The following is a 23863-nucleotide window of genomic DNA, read 5'->3' as shown; positions in this document are numbered from 1 at the left end:
TTTGAGATCATTTGAAAAATAACATTTTATTGAGTACATTTATTTATTGGTTCAGTTTTGATAAAGATATGAAAATATGAATTGTTTATTAGTTGATGTAAAAATCTAAATGTAACGATTTGAAGGTTATTTTGGGGTGGGGTTGTGAAATTCTAGCAAAATATATGGGGTCCACAGAAATGCGGTCCAAATGGTCTCCCCACTAAAGAAGTTATTACCACTGGGATAGTAGGAGTTACCACCATATTTCTGGTCCCGGTGTTGGTTCCGGTGTTGGTCCCGGGGTTGGTGTTGGTCCCGGGGTTGGTGTTGGGTCAAGGGAAGTGACAAGTGCACACTTTGGGAGGAAGGAGAGAGAATTGGGACATGGTCCCTATATCTCTATAGGGATTCTACCCCCTTCTGTCGTATCATGGAGAGAAGGTTTTGGCTTTGGACTTCCTTTTTCTGGGCAGCAGAGGAGGGGAGAGGGCGGTAGCCAGAGATTCCTCTTTGACAGGTGTGGCTGAGGAGGAGGAGGGGGGTGGTAACCCCAAACCAAGAGAACCAGGCTCCAGCTTGACCCTGGAGGTCTTGGCGGAGTGTGGTGAGCGAGGTGACCCAGCTTTAGGCCTTTTGGCTGGGGAGGCTTGGTGGGCGGAGGGGCAGCTGTGCTTGTTCAGACACACGGAGCAGAGAGGATTGACAGGTAGACACACCTGTTGACCAAACCCCACCAGCAACCAGTTGATCTCACTCCATAGATCCCTGTGTCGGGGAAGAGAGAGGAAGATCATCAATCACCATCCCAGTCTTCATCAAAATCATGTCAGACAGAAATCACAAGGCCAAATGTTTTCCTTTCCTGCTGTAAGGGATCTGATTGGTCAGTGACTGGTTAACGAGTGACCTGATGGGTCAGAGGTACAGGAAGTGGTGTTGTCTGGTTACCTTGGTAACCAGTCTTCCAGGGCCTTGCGTGTCTCCTCTGGGTTCTTGGTCCCAGCTCTTGTCCATCCGAGCCGGTTGGAGATACGGTGGACGTGTGTGTCCACGCCTACTCACACACACACGGCGCACAATAAAAACAACAAAAAGTAGAAGGAAACCATCCCATGAGAAGACGCCCACTATATAATCCAATAGAACTACCACTCTGAACTTGATCAGACCACACCACAAAACAATAGTATGGGATTTGTAGTCCTACAGTTGAAGTCTACATACACTTAGATTGGAGTCATTAAAACTTGTTTTTCAACCACTCCACAAATTTCTTGTTAACTAACTATAGTTTTGTAAAGTCGGTTAGGACATCTACTTTGTGCATGACAAGTAATTTTTCAAACAATTGTTTACAGACAGATTATTTCACTTATAATTCACTGTATCACAATTCCAGTGGGTCAGAAGTACACTAAGTTGACTGTGCCTTTAAACAACTTGGAAAATTCCAGAAAATGATGTCATGGCTTTAGAAGCTTCTGATAGGCGAATTGACATCATTTGAGTCAATTGGGGGTGTACATGTGGATATATTTCAAGGCCTACCTTCAAACTCACTGCCTCTTTGCTTGACATCATGGGAAAATCAGCCAAGACCTCAGAGAAAAAATTGTAGACCTACACAAGTCTGGTTCAGCCTTGGGAGCAATTTCCAAACGCCTGAAGGTACCACGTTCATCTGTACAAACAATAGTACGCAAGTATAAACACCATGGGACCACGCAGCCGTCATACCGCTCAGGAAAGAGACACGTGCTGTCTCCTAGAGATGAAGTACTTTGGTGCGAAAAGTGCAAATCAATCCCAGAACAACAGCAAAGGACCTTGTGAAGATGCTAGAGGAAACAGGTACAAAAGTATCTATATCCACAGTAAAACGAGTCCTATATCGACATAACCTGAAAGGCCGCTCAGCGAAGAAGAAGCCACTGCTCCAAAACCGCCATAAAAAAGCCAGACTACGGTTTGCAACTGCACATGAGGACAAAGATCGTACTTTTTGGAGAAATGTCCTCTGGTCTGATGAAACAAAAATAGAACTGTTTGGCCATAATGACCATTGTTATGTTTGGAGGAAAAAGGGGGAGGCTTGCAAGCCGAAGAACACCATCCCAACCTTGAAGCACGGGGGTGGCAGCATCATGTTGTGGGGGTGCTTTGCTGCAGGAGGGACAGGTGCACTTCACAAAATATATTGAAGCAACATCTCAAGACATCAGTCAGGAAGTTAAAGCTTGGTCGCAAACGGGTCTTCCAAATGGACAATGACCCCAAGCATACTTCCAAAGTTGTGGCAAAATGGCTTAAGGACAACAAAGTCAAGGTAGTGGAGTGGCCATCACAAAGCCCTGACCTCAATCCTATAGAAAATGTGTGGGCAGAACTTAAAAAGCGTGTGCGAGTAAGGAGGCCTACAAACCTGACTCAGTTACACCAGCTCTGTCAGGAGGAATGGGCCAAACTTCACCCAACTTATTGTGGGAAGCTTGTGGAAGGCTACCTGAAATGTTTGACCCAAGTTAAACAATTTAAAGGCAATGCTACCAAATACTAATTGAGTGTATGTAAACTTCTGACCCACTGGGAATGTGATGAAAGAAATAAAAGCTGAAATAAATAAATTCTCTATTATTCTAACATTTTACATTCTTAAAATTAAGTGGTGATCCTAACTGACCTAAGACAGGGAATTTTGAGTAAGATTAAATGTCAGAAATTGTGAAAAACTGAGTTTAAATGTATTTGGCTAAGGTGTATGTAAACTTCTGACTTCAACTGTATATGAGCCATACCTACCTATGCCAGAGACCTGGTGCCAGGCGATGTCCATGGCCAGGTGAGCCATCTTGGGTCCAACTCCTGGTAGTCGTACCAGACCCTCCACTGTGTTAGGGATGTCCCCTCTAAACTCTCTCTGGAGTATCACTGACGTTTGCTTCAGGTACTTCACCTTGGTCTGGAGGAGGGGGGTAGGAGAGAAGACATGTCAAGGTTCTATTCATCCTCATGTTCAAAGGAAGACATGGTGCAGTAAGGGTGTGTCTTCAGAAAGTATTCTCACCCCTTGACTTTTTCCACATGGTACAGCCTGAATTTAAAATGGATTACATTGAGATTTGTCACTGTCCTACCCACAATACCCCATAATGTGGAATGTTTTTATTTTTTACAAATTAATTAATAAAAAGCTGAAATGCTTGAGTAAAGTATTCAACCCTTTGCTCTGACTAAATAATTTCAGGCGTAAATATTTGCTTAACAAGTGCATTGACTCACTCTGTGTGCAATAGTGTTTAACATGATTTTTGAATGACTACCATATCTCTATTCCCAACACAGAATTATCTGTAAGGTCCCTCAGTCGAGCAGTGAATTTCAAACAGATTCAACCACAAAAACTAGGCAGGTTTTCCAATGGCTCACAAAGTAGAGCAGATGGGTTGGTAGATGGGTAACAATAAAAAGCAGATATTGAATATCCCTTTCAACATGGTGAAGTTATTAATTACACTTGGATGGTGTGTCGATACACCCAGTCACTACAAAGATGCAGGCGTCCTTCCCAACTCAGTTGCCAGTGAGGAAAGAAGCTGCTCAGGGATTTTACCATGAGGCCAATGGTGACTTTAAAACAGTTACAGAGTTGAATGGCTGTGATAATAAACTGAGGATGGATCAGCAACATTGTAGTTACTCCACAATACTAACATAAATGACCGAGTGAAAAGAAGGCTGTACAGAATACAAATACTCCAGAACATGGATCCTGTTTGCAACAATTCACTAAAGTAATACTGCAAAAAATGTGTCAAAGCAATACATTTTTTGTCCTGAATACAAAGTGTTATGTTTGAGGCAAATCCAATACAACACATTACAGAGTACCACTCTCCATATTTTAAAGGATAGTGGTGGCTGCATCATGTTATGGGTATGCTTTTAATTGTTAAGGACTAGAGAGTTTTTCAGGATAAAATAAACAGAATGGAGTTAAGCACAGGCAAAATCCTGGAGGAAAACCTGGTTCAGTCTGCTTTCCACCAGACACTGGCAGATGAATTCATCTTTCAGCAGGACAATAACCTAAAACACAAGGCCAAATCTACACTGGAGTTGCTTACCAAGAAGACAGTTAATGTTCCTGAGTGGCAGAGTAACAATTTTGACTTAAATCTACTTGAAAATACATGGCAAGACCTAATGGTTGTCTAGCAATGAACAACAACCAATTTGACAGAGCTTGAAGAATTTTGAAAAGAATAATGGGCAAATTATGCACAATCCAGGTGTGGATAGCTCTTAGAGACTTACCCAGAAAGACTCACAGCTGTAGTCGCTGTCACATGTATTGACTCAGGGGGTTGAATACTTATCTAATCAAGATATATTAGTGTTTTGTTTTTCATGAATTCTCTACAAATATTTATACTTTATCTGTGACAGAGTATGGTGTAGATCGTTGACCAATAACCCCCACAATTAAATCCATTTTAATCCCACTTTGTAACACAACAAAATGTGGAAAAAGTCAAGGGGTGTGAACACTTTGTGAAGGCAGTGTATAGTGTGTGTTACCCTCCAGAAGCCAACAGGGTAGATGAGTTGTCCCAGTGTGTCATCGTCAGTGTTGACTATGTTGTCCACCGTACAGCCATGAGCCCTGAGTCTCTGCAGAGCTGCACTGGTCACCTGGTCCCTTGTCTGACTAGACAACATCAGAGACACCAGCACCTGGTAACGTCGCACCTGGTGGAAGAGATGAGGGGGAGCGGAGAGAATCTTTAGTCTGGCTAGACAACTTTAGAGAGACCAGGACCTGATAACACCTCACTTGATGGGAGAGGAGGGGAGAGTCTTTAATCTGGCATCTTTTAAATAGTAAACTACACATAAAAAAGCATATGGACACCACTTCAAATTTGTGGATTCAGCTATTTCAGCCACACCCGTTGCTGACAGGTGTATAAAAATCGAGCACACAGCCATGCAATCTCCATAGACAAACACTGGCAGTAGAATGACCTTACTGAAAAGCTTAGTGACTTACGTGGCACCGTCATAAGATGCCACCTTTCCAATAAGTCAGTTCGTCAAATGTCTGCCCTGTTAGAGCTGCCCCGGTCAACTGTAAGTGCTCTTATTGTGAAGTGGAAACGTCTATGAGCAACAACGGCTCAGCCGCGAAGTGGTAGGTCACACAAGCTCACAGAACAGGACCTCCGAGTGATGGAGTGCGTAGCATGTAAAAATAGTCTGTCCTCGGTTGCAACAATCACTACTGAGTTCCAAACTGTCTCTGGAAGCAACGCCAGCACAAGAACTGTTCGTCAGGAGCTTCATGAAATGGGTTTCCATGGCTAAGCATCACCATGTGCAATGCCAAGCGTCGGCTGGAGTGGTGTAAAGCTCTCCGCCATTGGACTCTGGAGCAGTGGAAACGCGTTCTCTGGAGTGATGAATCACAGTTCACCATCTGGCAGTCCGATGGACGAATCTGGGTTTGGCGGATGCCAGGAGAACGCTACCTGCCCCAATGCATAGTGCCAACTGTAAAGTTTGGTGGAGGAGGAATAACGTTCTGGGGCTGTTTTTCATGGTTCCGGCTAGGCCCCTTAGTTCCAGTGAAGGGAAATCTTAACGCTACAGCATACAATGACATTCTAGACGATTCTGTGCTTCCAACTTTGTGGCAACAGTTTGGGGAAGGCCCTTTCCTGTTTTAGCATGACAATGCCCCCGTGCACAAAGCGAGGCCCATACAGAGTGTGGATCGGTGTGGAAGTATTTGACTGGCATGCACATAGCCCTGACCTCAACCCCATCGAACACCTTTGTGATGAATTGAAACGCCGACTGCAAACCAGGCCTAATCGCCCAACATCAGTGCCCGACCTCACTAATGCTCTTTTGGCTGCAAGTCCCTGCAGCAATGTTCCAACAGTTAGTGGAAAGACTTCCCTGAAGAGAGGAGGCTGTTATAGCAGCAAGGAGGGGGACCAACTCCATATAAAATGCCCATGATTTTGGAATGAGATGTTCAACGAGCAGGTGTCCACATTCTTTTGGTCATGTAGTGTATATCCTTGCTAGTATGCCTCTGATGCACTACTTTGTGTTAAAATGGAGTATTCGGTAGGCGTACACTTTTCTCTTTCATTGTTTCTAAAGAGGTCTCCACTCTCAGAATGAGGTTGACTCATCACTCCTGGTGGAAGAATAGGTGTACATAGCTAACATGTCATGTATCATCTAACTTTTATATCCTTGTGTGTCATGGTGGTATAACCTGATTCAACTGGCCTCATGTAAACAGCTTGGGATGTATTCATTAGTCGCACACTGTAGAAAAAAGTTTTCCAACGGAAAACGTCCTGCTGCGAAATCAAGTGTTTCTATTGGACAAATTCAGGTAAGTCCTGCCTAGTTCTGTTTGCGTCTGTTTGGTTCCTAGTGAATACACCCCAGCTAGCTAGCTAGGCCCATCTCCCATCTTCAACACTTTTGCACTGTTTGTTTCGTAAGCTCATGACAAATCATATCCAGTGACATAACTTAACTGCAGTTCCACATCCTCCTTTTATAGTGCTGGATGTATTTCACCTTTATCCTGGAACATAAATCAGATATACAGCATTCTGACAATACTCTGTAGAACCCCTCCAACTCTAATGGGTATTCTGCTGTTCTACCTGCAGGGTTCAACTAGTTCTACTGGTGGAACCCTGCTACTACCTCTGGGTATTCTACTGTTCTACCTGCAGGGTTCTACTGGTGGAACCCTGCTACTACCTCTGTGTATTCTACTGTTCTACCTGCAGGGTTCAACTAGTTCTACTGGTGGAACCCTGCTACTACCTCTGTGTATTCTACTGTTCTACCTGCAGGGTTCAACTAGTTCTACTGGTGGAACCCTGCTACTACCTCTGTGTATTCTGCTGTTCTACCTGCAGGGTTCAACTAGTTCTACTGGTGGAACCCTGCTACTACCTCTGTGTATTCTGCTGTTCTACCTGCAGGGTTCAACTAGTTCTACTGGTGGAACCCTGCTACTACCTCTGTGTATTCTACTGTTCTACCTGCAGGGTTCAACTAGTTCTACTGGTGGAACCCTGCTACTACCTCTGTGTATTCTACTGTTCTACCTGCAGGGTTCTACTGGTGGAACCCTGCTACTACCTCTGTGTATTCTACTGTTCTACCTGCAGGGTTCAACTAGTTCTACTGGTGGAACCCTGCTACTACCTCTGTGTATTCTGCTGTTCTACCTGCAGGGTTCAACTAGTTCTACTGGTGGAACCCTGCTACTACCTCTGTGCATTCTGCTGTTCTACCTGCAGGGTTCAACTAGTTCTACTGGTGGAACCCTGCTACTACCTCTGTGTATTCTACTGTTCTACCTGCAGGGTTCAACTAGTTCTACTGGTGGAACCCTGCTACTACCTCTGTGTATTCTGCTGTTCTACCTGCAGGGTTCAACTAGTTCTACTGGTGGAACCCTGCTACTACCTCTGTGTATTCTACTGTTCTACCTGCAGGGTTCAACTAGTTCTACTGGTGGAACCCTGCTACTACCTCTGTGTATTCTGCTGTTCTACCTGCAGGGTTCAACTAGTTCTACTGGTGGAACCCTGCTACTACCTCTGGGTATTCTACTGTTCTACCTGCAGGGTTCAACTAGTTCTACTGGTGGAACCCTGCTACTACCTCTGTGTATTCTGCTGTTCTACCTGCAGGGTTCAACTAGTTCTACTGGTGGAACCCTGCTACTACCTCTGGGTATTCTACTGTTCTACCTGCAGGGTTCTACTGGTGGAACCCTGCTACTACCTCTGTGTATTCCAACGTCCTACAGGCAACAGTCAGCACCACCTGTGGAAAGGGAGTTTGTGTGATTGGCACAGACAACATACTGTGTGTCAGGAATGACCCCTTTGTGTGTTACATATTGTCATGACCAGTGTTACATTGTGGCATTACCAGTACTACATAATGCGACATAGACCTAAATAGATCATGATCAGTGCTACATAGTCCTTCATAGGTCCTACATAGATCCTGACCAGTGCAACATAATCCTTCATAGATCCTGACCAGTACTACATAGACCAGTATCAGTGCTAGACCCAGTGGTTCTTTGACAGACAGTGATATAGCTCGTGCTCCAGTGAGTTACACCTGCCGCAGGTGAGAGGTTTGTGACCAGTGATGACCTGGAAGTAGATCTGTTGGTCTCTAACCCCCCAGTAGACCTGCTGCAGACAGCAGCACAGTGGGCAGAGAACCTACAGCGGTGGGGGAAATCAGTACATTTAGAGGGCATATTTTACCCCGGTTTACTATTTTCAGGGGCATTTTTTTTTTGTGTGTGTGTGTGGGGGGGGGGGATGGAGAGCGGAGCTCCCTCAAACTCCCACATTACTTTAGCGGCAAAATATAGGGGCAGAACGCACAAAGCCCTGGTGTAGCCGATTTCTGCCACTGCTCTACAGTGGTAGGTCTAGATCAGGTCTCCGCCCCACAGGTCTAGATCAGGTCTCCGCCCCACAGGTCTAGATCAGGTCTCCGCCCCACAGGTCTAGATCAGGTCTCCGCCCCACAGGTCTAGATCAGGTCTCCGCCCCACAGGTCTAGATCAGGTCTCCGCCCCACAGGTCTAGATCAGGTCTCCGCCCCACAGGTCTAGATCAGGTCTCCGCCCCACAGGTCTAGAACAGGTCTCCGCCCCACAGGTCTAGATCAGGTCTCCGCCCCACAGGTCTAGAACAGGTCTCCGCCCCACAGGTCTAGAACAGGTCTCCGCCCCACAGGTCTAGAACAGGTCTCCGCCCCACAGGTCTAGAACAGGTCTCCGCCCCACAGGTCTAGATCAGGTCTCCGCCCCACAGGTCTAGATCAGGTCTCCGCCCCACAGGTCTAGATCAGGTCTCCGCCCCACAGGTCTAGATCAGGTCTCCGCCCTACAGGTCTAGATCAGGTCTCCGCCCTACAGGTCTAGATCAGGTCTCCGCCCCACAGGTCTAGAACAGGTCACTCCCAGGTGAGTGCCAGGTCAGAGATGATGGACAGGTAACCGTTGAGCTCCCTCTGCCCGGTGGGGTGGACTGAAGTCACAACCTCTGTGAAGCGGGAGAAGGCTAGGGCGAACTCGGGGAACGTGAGGACGCGGGAGAGGGAGGAGCCAAGGCAGGAAGCGGTCTCTTGGTAGGTCAACAGGAGGTTTGTGTTACAGTGGGAGAATGTGTGGACAGCACGGAGCAGGGGGTAACAGGGGCTGGTGAGGAGAGAAGCCTGGTCCACCTCTGACCCGGAGAGGATGAGGGAGAGGACAGAGGGGTGGCAGTGGCCAGGGTGTAGGTGGGGAGGTAAGAGGAGGGGAGAGGAAGGAAGGTGGGGAATCTTAATCTTAAAGTAAGTTGTAATGTAAATCATGTATATTGTAATGGCGATAACCCCACAGGAGAAGGGCATTGTGGTTGGTATAGACAGGTTCAGAGATAGAGGCAGTAGGGGCATAGGGCTGGACAGTAGTGGTACAGGCCCAAGCAGAAACAACAGAGATAGAGGCAGTAGGGGCATAGGGTTGGACAGTAGTGGTACAGGCCCAAGCAGAAACAACAGAGATGGAGGCAGTAGAGGCATAGGGCTGGACAGTAGTGGTACGGGCCCAAGCAGAAACAACAGAGAAGGAGGCAGTAGGGGTAAAGGTTAGTATTGGCTGGATGTAGGGTGGTAGGGGTTAGATGGGTTGGGCAAAGCGGTAGTGGGGGGTGTACGACGGAGAGACAGAAACCAGTGGGGTCTCACCCACCTCATCAGGGGCGTGTGTGTCGTAGCATTTCTCCGCCCCCATGATGTCAACAGGCGCGTCCCTGGCGCTCCTCATCTGACGCACGTGACCCAGCTGCTTGCTCCAATCAGGAGGCTCCCAGTGTTTAGGCTCCACCTTCCCATCGTATTCCACCTTCACCTGGCCCCTCCTCCTCCGCAGGATGGGTGCCAGGGGTAACAGGGGCTGGGCTTTGTCTGGCTCAGCTTTTGATTGGCCGATGGATGAGCGACGGAACCTAGAGGAGCCAATATCTGCAAGGTAAAGTAAGGGCAGGGGACAGAAGTTGAGTGATGAGGTGTGCTGAACATTCTGAGGCATACAGAAATGATGCCACATTCTTCATGTACTGAACATACAGGAAGTAGTAGATGTCATGGTCACCTGTGTCAAAGATATTAGGGGTGTATTCAGACTGTGCATATAGCCAGGCCGTAGGCTCTCTTTCTCTGAAGACAACTCTTAGTTGTTGTTTTAGGCTACAGCTTGTCCCATCTGAAAGTCCCTCAATGATGCAGCAAGATATTGCTTCAGTGTGTAGATGTCAGAAGGGAAACATTGTGATAAAAACGGATTCATACCTGAAGCGTCTCGTCCCAAACTCTGATTTGATACGCTGGAATCTTCTTCCTCCAGTTTCACGTGCGCCCTCGAAGCAGCCGCGCTCAACACTCTCCTCTCCATCCTAGTTTTTAACGTCGTGGCTAAACCGGCATGGGGCACGGTCCTGTTACCGCTCCGAGTGATGACCGCGGTACTCTCAACGAAATAAGGCGAGGTCATTTTGAAACAGTGGAAAGCGTAGGAGACCGTTGTGCTGCAAGTGGGACGGACCGTGGCTAACAACATTAGCTTGTTAGCTAGCTAAAACAAATGTATACAAGTGTTTAACATTTTCCAAGTACTATTGATGGATATGGAAACGTGACCTACTCTGGTTGATGATTTCATTTTCAAACGACAGGCACGTTAAGACTAGCTAGAACATTAAACAAACGTTACATTTTAACTCGACACCTATTGCTTTTTCGAGCAATGTTTTCAGTAGGAACTACATCTCCCGTCAGCTCCCGCGACAAACGTGTTTTTAAAGGAAGTGCCCGACAGTCCATCCGGTTGTCGAGTAGGGGGACTGATCTGACTTGGGGAAAGATTTAGAAAAATGTGGATAAAAATTCTAAATGCATGAATTTGGCTTGCTCGGTAGTTTGTCCACCTGCCAGCCTCACGTGAATGACGCCAGAAACGCATCTAGATCGATAGAAGGTATGAGTTTCCGTTGTTTTTAAAGCCCTACGTCTGGAACTCAAACAAGCAGATAGCTAGTCAACAATATGTATTTATTAGTGCTTGTTTGTGTCGCTCTTTCTCTCTCCCTGTCCGCTATTTCGTCAGCTGTTCCGGACGGATGTTGAACGTGCACGAATGGGCACCTGACCGGGTACTGTTGATACATCTAAAACAGAACTAGCTAACGTTAGTTAGCTATCGTTGTTCACTCGGTTCTCTCTTTGCTTGACAGGGAGAATTCTTTCAACATTCCCCTGGCTTGTTTCGTGGTACACTCTCTCTCCCCAGCTAGAACTCAGTAGCTGATTGCCACTGATCCCGAGGTTGTAGGTACTACTGACTAGCTACTGAAGTATAGCCTATATGCGTCCCAAATGGCACTGTATTCTATATGTAGTGATTGTGCCATTTGGGACGTATTCTATATTAGCACGGACACACAAACTACCACTTTCCCGTGACCACAACAGAGTCCTCCTAGCTGCTTTCTTTACAAGCGGTTATTATTCTCTTTATGTAACAACAACGTTATGGATATCATATCAAAGGCCATTTAGTATGTGTAGAGGAATGGAATGCTTCTTGGGAAATTGTTTGCTGTCTGATGTGCTCGCTTCGCATGCGTGTGCACGCAGCCTGGAGGTGCACTAATTTCTGGAGAATCACAGATGCAAAGGACAACAACATGTCGAGAAGGGGTGTGATGTTGGGGCATGTCTCTGTCATTTATCTGTCACGTAATGCAAAAAGTTGGGCCAGGGCTCTCTCAATTGATCTTTACTTGATTCCGTGTACTCAAAACACATTGAATTGAATTTTATTTCTGGTATAATTATTTTTTTTTTTTAACATTGAAAGTCTGAGGAGAAGCAACCTTGTTGGTTAAAAGGAGGCGAGTGGGTAGGACGTGAGGAAACATGGTCAATAAACTGTACATTGATAACCAACTGTCCCGAGACATCAAGACAACTCCATGGCTTTTCTAAATGATACAAAGTTCCCAAAGAGGAGTGGAATAATGGACCACCCAATACTACATTTACATTTTAGTCATTTAGCAGACACTCTTATCCAGAGCGACTTACAGTAGTGAATGCATACATTTCATCCATTATTTTTAATATATATTTTTTCCCGTACTGGTCCCCCGTGGGAATCAAACCCACAACCCTGGCGTTGCAAACACCATGCTCTACCAACTGAGCTACACGGGATCGTACTATTCATGTTCTCCCTCCCACCCAATACTATTCATGTTCTCTCTACCACCCAATACTATTCATGTTGTTCTCTCTCTCTACCACCAATACTATTCATGTTCTCCCTCCCACCCAATACTATTCATGTTCTCTCTACCACCAATACTATTCATGTTCTCTCTACCACCCAATACTATTCATGTTCTCTCTACCACCAATACTATTCATGTTCTCTCTACCACCCAATACTATTCATGTTCTCCCTCCCACCCAATACTATTCATGTTCTCTCTACCACCAATACTATTCATGTTCTCTCTACCACCAATACTATTCATGTTCTCTCTACCACCAATACTATTCATGTTCTCTCTCTACCACCCAATACTATTCATGTTCTCTCTACCACCAATACTATTCATGTTCTCCCTACCACCAATACTATTCATGTTCTCTCTACCACCAATACTATTCATGTTCTCTCTACCACCAATACTATTCATGTTCTCTCTACCACCAATACTATTCATGTTCTCTCTACCACCCAATACTATTCATGTTCTCTCTACCACCAATACTATTCATGTTCTCTCTACCACCAATACTATTCATGTTCTCTCTACCACCAATACTATTCATGTTCTCCCTACCACCAATACTATTCATGTTCTCTCTACCACCAATACTATTCATGTTGTTCTCTCTCTCTACCACCCAATACTATTCATGTTCTCCCTACCACCAATACTATTCATGTTCTCTCTACCACCCAATACTATTCATGTTCTCCCTCCCACCCAATACTATTCATGTTCTCTCTACCACCCAATACTATTCATGTTCTCTCTACCACCAATACTATTCATGTTCTCTCTACCACCCAATACTATTCATGTTCTCTCTACCACCAATACTATTCATGTTCTCTCTACCACCCAATACTATTCATGTTCTCCCTCCCACCCAATACTATTCATGTTCTCTCTACCACCCAATACTATTCATGTTCTCTCTACCACCAATACTATTCATGTTCTCTCTACCACCAATACTATTCATGTTCTCTCTCTACCACCAATACTATTCATGTTCTCTCTCTACCACCCAATACTATTCATGTTCTCTCTACCACCAATACTATTCATGTTCTCCCTACCACCAATACTATTCATGTTCTCTCTACCACCAATACTATTCATGTTCTCCCTACCACCAATACTATTCATGTTCTCCCTACCACCAATACTATTCATGTTCTCTCTACCACCAATACTATTCATGTTCTCTCTACCACCCAATACTATTCATGTTCTCCCTCCCACCCAATACTATTCATGTTCTCTCTACCACCCAATACTATTCATGTTCTCTCTACCACCAATACTATTCATGTTCTCTCTACCACCAATACTATTCATGTTCTCTCTCTACCACCCAATACTATTCATGTTCTCTCTACCACCCAATACTATTCATGTTCTCTCTACCACCAATACTATTCATGTTCTCCCTACCACCAATACTATTCATGTTCTCTCTACCACCAATACTATTCATGTTGTTCTCTCTCTCTACCACCCAATACTATTCATGTTCTCCCTACCACCAATACTATTCATGTTCTCTCTCTCCCTGACCCTGCTGGTTTTCCTCCCTCTGTTTCCACCAGAGGCCCAGTAGAGCCAGTGTAAGCTGTCTGGTCCCTCCCCACAGGACCCCTCCTGGACCCCCAGCCATGAACAAGCAGCCCAGTAAAGAGAGTCTGAAGGACAAGGTCAAGGGGATATTTGGTTTGGGATCCCCTCGACCCCCCAGCAAGCAGACAGACAGCAAGCCCTCAGAGTTCATCATCACGCTAGATATACTCAAGGTATGTAAGAGTGTGATGCAACTCCACACACACATACTGTATACACCTACACACACACCACATACATACTGTACACACACACACACACACACACACACTGTACACACACCACATATATTCCACACACTGTACACACACACCACACACACTATATACATATACACCGCACACAATACACACACACATACATACCACACACACACATATTCCACACACCACACACACACCGCACACACTGTACACACATTCCACACACACACACACACTGTACACATACATACCACACACCGTATACACTGTACACACACATACTGTACACTCACACCATACATACCACATACATACCACATACATACCACACACTGTACACATACATACCACACACCGTATACACTGTACACACACATACTGTACACTCACACCATACATACCACATACATACCACACACTGTACACACACTGTACACATACATACCACACACCGTATACACTGTACACATACATACTGTACACTCACACCATACATACCACATACATACCACATACATACCACACACTGTACACATACATACCACACACCGTATACACTGTACACATACATACTGTACACTCACACCATACATACCACATACATACCACATACATACCACACACCGTATACACTGTACACACACATACTGTACACTCACACCATACATGCCACATACATACCACACACTGTACACACACAGCACATGTATACCACACACTGTACACACACAGCACATATATACCACACACTGTACACAGTGTGTGGTATGGGGCAGCAGGTAGCCTAGTGGTTAGAGCATTAGGCCAGTAAATGAAAGGTAGTTGGATTGAATCCCCGAGCTGACAAGGTAAAATCTGTTGTTCTGCCCCTGAACAAGGCAGTTAACCCACTGTTCCCTGGTAGGCCGTCATTGAAAATAAGAATTTGTTCTTAACTAACTTGCCTAGTTAAATAAAGGTTAAATAAATAAAAAAACACACATACTGTACACACACACACATAGTGTACACACACACACACACACAATCCGTTTTCTGTCTCTGACCACCATGCTGTTTTTCTCTTCAGGAGCTGCACCCTGACTGTGGCCTTAGCAACAGAATCCGGGTTGCTAACCATGTCTGTGACCTGGCCAAGGCCAAGAAGTTTGAGGAGGTGAGAGAGCACACCGTGTGTGTGTGTGTGTGTGTGTTGTGATTCTACGTGGCCAGACAGCGACAGGAAGCTGCCGTGTGGGGAATCGTAGGTGGCTCTTCTCAGCTCGTTGTTTATCTTGTTCTTCATACCATGTCTTGTTTTGACTGAGGTCACGTCTAGCTAACCAACAACTGTAATGATGTATTTAAGAGACAAGTGCTCACTGTGCAAATGTATTTGTTTTCAATAAACATTTGGAGATGAAATGTATAGTTTCCATGTTGCCAACAATCTAAGTCGACCCGGTCTGTTTCTGAGCACGCGTCGCTATTGTTGCTAAACAACCAACCGTCTATTAATCGTGTGTGTGTGTGTGTGTGTGTGTGTGTGTGTGTGTGTGTGTGTGTGAGACAGCATGCAGTGGAAGCAGTATGGAAGGCGGTGGAGGACATGCTGACTCCAGAACAGCCACCTGAAGCTAGACATGCTGTCCTGCTGCTCCTCAGAGCTATCATACAGGGACAGGTACACACACACACACTAAAGGAGGCACCACAGATACTTTCTTGTTCCCTGAAGGTATGTTGACATCCTGTGTATGTTGCCTCCCTCTCTGTGTGTGTGTGTCTACCAGGGTGAGCGTCTGGGTCCTCTGCGGGCCTTCTTCTTCAAGGTGATCAGAGACTACCAGCCGTCCAATGAGGACCTGTCTGACAGGCTGGAGGTGTTCAAGGCCCTGACGGAGAACGGGAAGGACATCACTTACCTGGAGGAGGACATAGGTGAGACACACACCTTCCAACATCAACCCTTTTTGCACTTGGGGCGGCAGGTAGCCTAGTGGTTAGAGCGTTGGACTAGTAACCGGAAGGTTGCAAGATCGAATCCCCGAGCTGACAAGGTAAAAATCTGTCGTTCTGACTCTGAACAGGAAGTTAACCCACTAACCCACTTCCTAGGCCGTCATTGGAAATAAGAATTAGTTCTTAACTGACTTGCCTAGTTAAATAAAGGTAAAATAATGTTTTTTTTTATAAAACTTTGACATGTGATGTAGATCGTTCCATCCCACAGTCTTTTGACAGATGTTACAATACCATTTATGTTACGGAGTCTGTCCACGAGATATTCACTTGCCCAATGAATAGCCCAACTGGGACCCTTGATAAAGATATTGACTGATTGGTCACAATATTTTGACTGATTGGTTGATTTTAATTTATTGATCACCTGCAGCTGGGTTTGTCCTGCTGTGGATGGACATTGGTCTGACCGCTGACTTCCTCCACGTCCTGGTCAACCTGGTCAAGTTCAACAGCTGCTACCTCGACCAGAACGTATCCGTCATGGTCCAGTAAGAACACACACACACACACACACACACACACACACACACACACACACACACACACAGTCTTGTACAACTAACCTTGTGGGGACACACAATTCGGTCCCATTGAAAATACTATTTTCCCTAACCTTAACCCTAAACCCTAGCTCCTAACCCTTAACCTAACTCTAACACTCATTCTAACCTTAACCCTAAACCCACTAGAAATAGCATTTGACCTTGTGGGGACCAACAAAATGTCCCCAGTTGGTCAAAGTTTTGTTAGTATAATATTTTTGTGGGGTCTCAGTGTGGTTTTGTTAGTGTAATATTTGTGTGGGGTCTCAGTGTGTGTGGTTTTGTTAGTGTAATATTTTTGTGGGGTCTCAGTGTGGTTTTGTTAGTATAATATTTGTGTGGGGTCTCAGTGTGTGTGGTTTTGTTAGTATAATATTTGTGTGGGGTCTCAGTGTGTGTGGTTTTGTTAGTATAATATTTGTGTGGGGTCTGTGTGGTTTTGTTAGTATAATATTTTTGTGGGGTCTCAGTGTGGTTTTGTTAGTATAATATTTGTGTGGGGTCTCAGTGTGTGTGGTTTTGTTAGTATAATATTTTTGTGGGGTCTCAGTGTGTGGTTTTGTTAGTATAATATTTTTGTGGGGTCTCAGTGTGTGGTTTTGTTAGTATAATATTTTTGTGGGGTCTCAGTGTGTGGTTTTGTTAGTATAATATTTTTGTGGGGTCTCAGTGTGTGGTTTTGTTAGTATAATATTTTTGTGGGGTCTCAGTGTGTGGTTTTGTTAGTATAATATTTTTGTGGGGTCTCAGTGTGTGGTTTTGTTAGTATAATATTTTTGTGGGGTCTCAGTGTGTGTGGTTTTGTCCAACAGGAAGATCTGTCTCCTGTGTAACAGGACAACAGCTTCTACAGACATAGAGGTAGTATTTCATTTACTCTGATGTCAAGGTTTTATAACTCCGGGCTTTTTCTTTGAGGTCATTAACCCCTAACGTGTGTGTGTCGTCTTGGTGTGTGTGTCGTCTTGGTGTGTGTGTCGTCTTGGTGTGTGTGTCGTGTGTCGTCTCGGTGTGTGTGTGTGTGTCGTCTCGGTGTGTGTGTGTGTGTCGTCTCGGTGTGTGTGTCGTCTCGGTGTGTGTGTGTGTGTCGTCTCGGTGTGTGTGTGTGTCGTGTGTCGTCTCGGTGTGTGTGTGTCGTCTCGGTGTGTGTGTGTGTCGTCTCGGTGTGTGTGTCGTCTCGGTGTGTGTGTCGTCTCGGTGTGTGTGTGTGTGTCGTCTCGGTGTGTGTGTCGTCTCGGTGTGTGTGTCGTCTCGGTGTGTGTGTCGTCTTGGTGTGTGTGTCGTGTGTTGTCTCGGTGTGTGTGTGTGTGTGTGTCGTCTCGGTGTGTGTGTGTGTGTCGTCTCGGTGTGTGTGTCGTGTGTCGTCTCGGTGTGTGTGTGTCGTCTCGGTGTGTGTGTGTGTCGTCTCGGTGTGTGTGTGTCGTCTCGGTGTGTGTGTCGTCTCGGTGTGTGTGTCGTCTCGGTGTGTGTGTGTGTGTCGTCTCGGTGTGTGTGTGTGTCGTCTCGGTGTCTGTCGTCTCGGTGTGTGTGTGTGTGTCGTCTCGGGGTGTGTGTCGTCTCGGGGTGTGTGTCGTCTCGGGGTGTGTGTGTGTGTGTGTGTGTGTGTGTGTGTCGTCTCGGTGTGTGTGTGTGTGTGTCTGTCGTCTCGGTGTGTCTGTCGTCTCGGGGTGGGTGTGTGTGTGTGTGTGTCGTCTCGGTGTGTGTCTGTCGTCTCGGTGTGGGTGTGTGTGTGTCGTCTCGGTGTGGGTGTGTGTCGTCTCGGTGTGGGTGTGTGTCTGTCGTCTCGGTGTGTGTGTGTGTGTGTGTGTGGTCTCGGTGTGTGTGTGTGTGTGTGTCGTCTCGGTGTGTGTGTGTCGTCTCGGTGTGTGTGTGTGTGTGTGTCGTCTCGGTGTGTGTGTCGTCTCGGTGTGTGTGTGTGTGTGTGTGTGTCGTCTCGGGGTGTGTGTGTGTCGTCTCGGGGTGTGTGTGTGTCGTCTCGGGGTGTGTGTGTGTGTGTGTCGTCTCGGGGTGTGTGTGTGTGTGTGTGTCGTCTCGGGGTGTGTGTGTGTGTGTGTCGTCTCGGGGTGTGTGTGTGTGTGTGTCGTCTCGGGGTGTGTGTGTGTGTGTCGTCTCGGGGTGTGTGTGTGTGTGTCGTCTCGGGGTGTGTGTGTGTGTGTCGTCTCGGGGTGTGTGTGTGTGTGTCGTCTCGGTGTGTGTGTGTGTCGTGTGTGTGTCGTGTGTGTGTGTGTGTCGTCTCGGTGTGTGTGTCGTCTCGGTGTGTGTGTGTGTGTGTCCAGGTGGCTCTACAGGTGCTGGATGCGGTGGTGTGTTATAACTGCCTCCCCTCTGACTCCCTCACCGTCTTCATCATCACTCTCTGTCGCACCGTCAACGTCAAGGAGTTCTGTGAGTCCTGCTGGAAGGTGAGCAACGTGTGTGTGTGAGGGAGTGTGTGTCTGATCTACTTGTCATGTTAATTAATCTGACTAAACAATAATAATAGTAATGATTAATATTCTAACATCTAACCGTTAGAAATGATCAACAGATAATACTACTGCTCCTCCCCTCTCTCATCTCATCTCCCCTCTCCTCCTCCCCTCTCTCATCTCTCCCCCCCCTCTCTCATCTCTCCCCCCCTCTCTCATCTCTCCCCCCTCTCTCATCTCTCCCCCCCTCTCTCATCTCTCCCCCCCTCTCTCATCTCTCCCCTCTCCCCTCTCCTCTCTCATCTCCTCCTCTCATCTCCCCCCCTCTCTCATCTCTCCTCTCCTCTATCCTCCTCTCTCCCCTCTCCTCTCACCGCTCATCTCCCCCCCTCTCTCACCGCTCATCTCCCCTCCTCTCTCATCTCCTCCTCTCTCATCTCCTCCTCTCTCATCTCCTCCTCTCTCATCTCCTTCTCTCTCATCTCCTCCTCTCTCATCTTCTCATCTCCTCCTCTCTCATCTCCCCTCTCCTCCTCTCTCATCTCCCCTCTCCTCCTCTCTCATCTCCCCTCTCCTCCTCTCTCATCTCCCCTCTCCTCCTCTCTCATCTCATCTCCCCTCTCCTCCTCTCCTCCTCTCCTCCTCTCCTCTCTCCTCTCTCCTCTCTCCTCCTCTCTCATCTCATCTCCCCTCTCCTCCTCTCTCATCTCCCCTCTCCTCCTCTCTCATCTCCTCTCTCCTCTCTCCTCCTCTCCTCTCTCCTCTCTCATCTCATCTCCTCTCTCCCCTCTCCTCTCTCCTCTCTCCTCTCTCCTCTCTCCTCTCTCTCCAGTTGATGAGGAAGGTGTTGGGGACTCATCTGGGCCATAGTGCCATATACACCATGTGCCGTATCATGGAGGAGAGGTAACAAACCCTGTGTCTGCCTGTGTCTGTAATCTCTCTCTCTCTTTCTCTCTCTCTCTTTCTCTCTCTCTCTTTCTCTCTTTCTCTTTCTCTCTTTCTCTTTCTCTCTCTGTGTGTCTAACCTGTCCTCTCTCTCTCTCTCTCTCTCTCTCTCTCTCTCTCTCTCTCTCTCTCTCTCTGTGTGTGTTGTCTAACCTGTCCTCTCTCTCTCTCTCTGTGTGTCTAACCTGTCCTCTCTCCCTCTCTCTCTCTCTCTCTCTGTGTGTTGTCTAACCTGTCCTCTCTCTCTCTCTCTCTCTCTCTCTCTCTCTCTCTCTCTCTGTGTGTGTCTAACCTGTCCTCTCTGTGTGTGTCAGGGCGTATATGGAGGATTCTCTGCTGCTGAGAGGAGCAGTGTTCTTCGTAGGGATGGCTCTATGGGGGGCGCACCGTCTCCCAGCCTTAAAGAACACCCCTACCCTGGTCCTCCCATCATTCTATAAGGTAGGATCCAGAGAGGGAGGGAAGATTCAGCATTTTAAAGGTGCATCAGAGGAGTTTTTTCTTTGACCTCTGACCATCCCCTGACCTTTAACCCCCAGGCGATGTGGTGTGCCAACGAGATGGTGTCGTATGAGATCGTTCTGTCCATCACCAGACTGATAAAGAAGTATGGCAAGGAGCTCCAGGTGGTCACATGGGACATACTGCTGGGGATCATAGAGAGGTTACTACAGCAGATTCAGGTACGCACGCACAGAGGTACGCGCACGCAGGTACACGCAGGTACGCGCACGCAGGTACACGCAGGTACACGCACAGAGGCAGGCACGCACAGAGGTACGCGCACGCAGGTACACGCAGGTACACGCACAGAGGCAGGCACGCACAGAGGCAGGCACGCACAGAGGCAGGCACGCACAGAGGCAGGCACGCACAGAGGCAGGCAGGCACGCACAGAGGCAGGCAGGCACGCACAGAGGCAGGCAGGCACGCACAGAGGCAGGCAGGCACGCACAGAGGCAGGCAGGCACGCACAGAGGCAGGCAGGCACGCACAGAGGCAGGCAGGCACGCACAGAGGCAGGCAGGCACGCACAGAGGCAGGCAGGCACGCACAGAGGCAGGCAGGCACGCACAGAGGCAGGCAGGCACGCACAGAGGCAGGCAGGCACGCACAGAGGCAGGCAGGCACGCACAGAGGCAGGCAGGCACGCACAGAGGCAGGCAGGCACGCACAGAGGCAGGCACAGAGGCAGGCAGGCAGGCACAGAGGCAGGCACAGAGGCAGGCAGGCAGGCACAGAGGCAGGCAGGCAGGCAGGCAGGCACGCACAGAGGCAGGCAGGCAGGCAGGCAGGCACGCACAGAGGCAGGCAGGCAGGCAGGCAGGCACGCACAGAGGCAGGCAGGCAGGCAGGCAGGCACGCACAGAGGCAGGCAGGCAGGCAGGCAGGCACAGAGGCAGGCTGGCACGCACAGAGGCAGGCTGGCACGCACAGAGGAGGTGGGCACAGAGGCAGGCTGGCACGCACAGAGGCAGGCTGGCACGCACAGAGGCAGGCAGGCAGGCAGGCAGGCACAGAGGCACAGAGGCAGGCAGGCAGGCACAGAGGCAGGCAGGCAGGCACAGAGGCAGGCAGGCAGGCACAGAGGCAGGCAGGCAGGCACAGAGGCACAATGTATGTAATTGTATCTCTCTCCAGTCGATAGGCAGTGCAGAGCTGAAGTCCATAGTGTATGAGTTGCTGACTACAGTGGAGGAGCTCTATGAGCAGAACGGCTTCCATGGATCATCTGACAAGTTCTTCAGTCTGGTGGAGAAGTGTGCTGACAAAAGACCTGTAAGTCACTCCTCTTCTCCTTTCCTCCTCTCATAGGCCCTCCTCTTCCTCCTTTCCTCCTCTCATAGGCCCTCCTCTTCCTCCTCTTCTCCTCATAGGCCCTCCTCTTCTCTTTTCCTCCTCTCATAGGCCCTCCTCTTCCTCCTCTTCTCCTTTCCTCCTCTCATAGGCCCTCCTCTTCCTCCTCTTCTCCTCTCATAGGCCCTCCTCTTCCTCCTCTTCTCCTCCTCATAGGCCCTCCTCTTCCACCTCGGTCCTTCCTTCTCTCTCTTTTTTCCCTGCGTCTGACAGTCTCTGTGTGATGTCTTATTTGCCTTCACTTTGTCTTCCATTGTTCTTGTAAAGAGTTGTTGTTGTGATGTCATCAGGATGCGTCGGTGCTGACTCTGATATCGTACCGGGCCCAGTCCATCCAGCCAGCTAAAGACGGGTGGATCCAGAGTCTACACCGCCTCATGGAGAAGTTCTTCAGGTAACTGAATAGTGCTGTATGGCCGCCACGGATACCAAAACAGGCAGTCACCATGGAAACAAAAACCAACCTAAAAGTTGTTATAGGCCCGTTGAGTGATTGTCATTCACGTCTTATGTTGAACAGTATTTAAGGGAAAGAAAGTTTGAGTGTTAAACTGCTTCTCTGTGTCTCTCTCTCTGTGTCTCGTTCTCTCTCTCTCTCTCTCTCTCTCTGTCTCTCTCTCTCTCTCTCTCTCTCTCTCTCTCAGGAATGAGAGTCGTAGTGTGATCAGGATCAAAGTGCTTCACATCCTCTCCTTTGTCCTCAGCACCAACCGCCAGCTCTACGAGGTACTGACCCACTCACTCACCAAAACTATTCTCTCACTCCCTCTCCCGTTCTGTCCATCTCTCCCTGCGTGTTGATTCTGTCATCCTTGCCCTTCCCAGGAGGAGCTGATAGAGGTGGTGGTGGTTCCTCAGCTCAGTGGGATAGCAGAGGACAGAGACCTGGCTGTGAGGAGACAGGCTACCCAGCTACTGGTGGATCTGGCTGAGAGCTGTACTACACACCACTTCACCAGCCTCCTGGACATCATCCAGAGGGTAGGAGACACACACACCACTTCACCAGCCTCCTGGACATCATCCAGAGGGTAGGAGACACACACACCACTTCACCAGCCTCCTGGACATCATCCAGAGGGTAGGAGACACACACACACACCACTTCACCAGCCTCCTGGACATCATCCAGAGGGTAGGAGACACACACACACACCACTTCACCAGCCTCCTGGACATCATCCAGAGGGTAGGAGACACACACACACACCACTTCACCAGCCTCCTGGACATCATCCAGAGGGTAGGACACACACACCACTTCACCAGCCTCCTGGACATCATCCAAAGGGTAGGAGACACACACACACACCACTTCACCAGCCTCCTGGACATCATCCAGAGGGTAGGAGACACACCACTTCACCAGCCTCCTGGACATCATCCAGAGGGTAGGACACACACCACTTCACCAGCCTCCTGGACATCATCCAGAGGGTAGGACACACACCACTTCACCAGCCTCCTGGAGGGTAGGAGAGAGTGTTATTCAGATTGTGTGTAAAGTTAAAGGACCATTCAGCAGTTGAAACGATAGCAAGGTGGTTACCCCGCCACTGAAAGCTGAGGGATGAGGCAGGAGAAATGTAACCACTCTGAAGTTCATAGACAGAGCTGTGGATGCAAGGATGAACCATAAAGACAAACTCAGAATATCAGAGTTATATTCTTCAAGATTCAACGGGTACATATCAATCATTTGATAGAAGTCCAGTAAAGGATGTAGGAACTGCAGATTGTCTCTTTAAAGGTGTTTGTTTGTGAGAGGTCGTTCTCTCTCTAGCTCAGATCCCTGCTTCTACACCTGCATCGCTTGTTGTTTGGGGTTTTAGGCTGGGTTTCTGTACAATGGAAAAGGGGCTTTATAAATACATAAAATCATATGTTATTGGTCACATACACAT

General features: G+C 47.7%; 2 protein-coding genes across 5 annotated transcripts in view; one reads left to right on the top strand and one right to left on the bottom strand.

The window, feature by feature from the left end:
- Positions 1-10860, bottom strand: nthl1 (nth-like DNA glycosylase 1). Its single transcript, XM_029689893.1, has 6 exons — positions 10393-10860; positions 9794-10065; positions 4561-4731; positions 2782-2941; positions 931-1036; positions 1-747 (listed from the first exon to the last, which is right to left on the bottom strand). The coding sequence occupies exons 1-6, from the start codon at positions 10658-10660 to the stop codon at positions 411-413; spliced, it is 1314 nt and encodes a 437-aa protein (XP_029545753.1). The 5' UTR covers positions 10661-10860; the 3' UTR covers positions 1-410.
- A 25-nt stretch (positions 10861-10885) lies between these two features.
- tsc2 (TSC complex subunit 2) overlaps positions 10886-23863 on the top strand; it is a gene marked incomplete at its 3' end in the record, with an annotated part of 40478 nt that continues 27500 nt past the window's right edge. For 2 of the 4 annotated variants that reach the window (XM_029689890.1, XM_029689887.1), the window contains 16 exon segments: positions 10886-11077; positions 11207-11252; positions 13970-14170; positions 15270-15356; positions 15753-15863; positions 15973-16120; positions 16575-16692; positions 17559-17607; positions 19023-19148; positions 19987-20060; positions 20417-20543; positions 20642-20785; positions 21744-21881; positions 22250-22353; positions 22604-22685; positions 22785-22940. In XM_029689890.1, coding sequence (XP_029545750.1) covers positions 11220-11252; positions 13970-14170; positions 15270-15356; positions 15753-15863; positions 15973-16120; positions 16575-16692; positions 17559-17607; positions 19023-19148; positions 19987-20060; positions 20417-20543; positions 20642-20785; positions 21744-21881; positions 22250-22353; positions 22604-22685; positions 22785-22940 — 1698 coding nt within the window. 4 annotated transcript variants of the gene reach the window in all.

This window comes from Salmo trutta, chromosome 14, assembly GCF_901001165.1.
Source record: "Salmo trutta chromosome 14, fSalTru1.1, whole genome shotgun sequence".
Classification (NCBI taxonomy): Eukaryota; Metazoa; Chordata; class Actinopteri; order Salmoniformes; family Salmonidae; genus Salmo; species Salmo trutta.
This window is presented reverse-complemented; position numbering and strand designations above follow the sequence as displayed.

Coding starts and splice junctions, on each gene's coding strand:
- nthl1 (XM_029689893.1), bottom strand. CDS start 10,660: ATGTTGTTAGCCACGGTCCGTCCCACTTGCAGCACAACGGTCTCCTAC. Junction 2,942..4,560: donor ACCCTGTTGGCTTCTGGAGG/GTAACACACACT, acceptor CCCCTCCTCCAG/ACCAAGGTGAAGTACCTGAA. Junction 748..930: donor CTGGAAGACTGGTTACCAAG/GTAACCAGACAA, acceptor TCCCCGACACAG/GGATCTATGGAGTGAGATCA.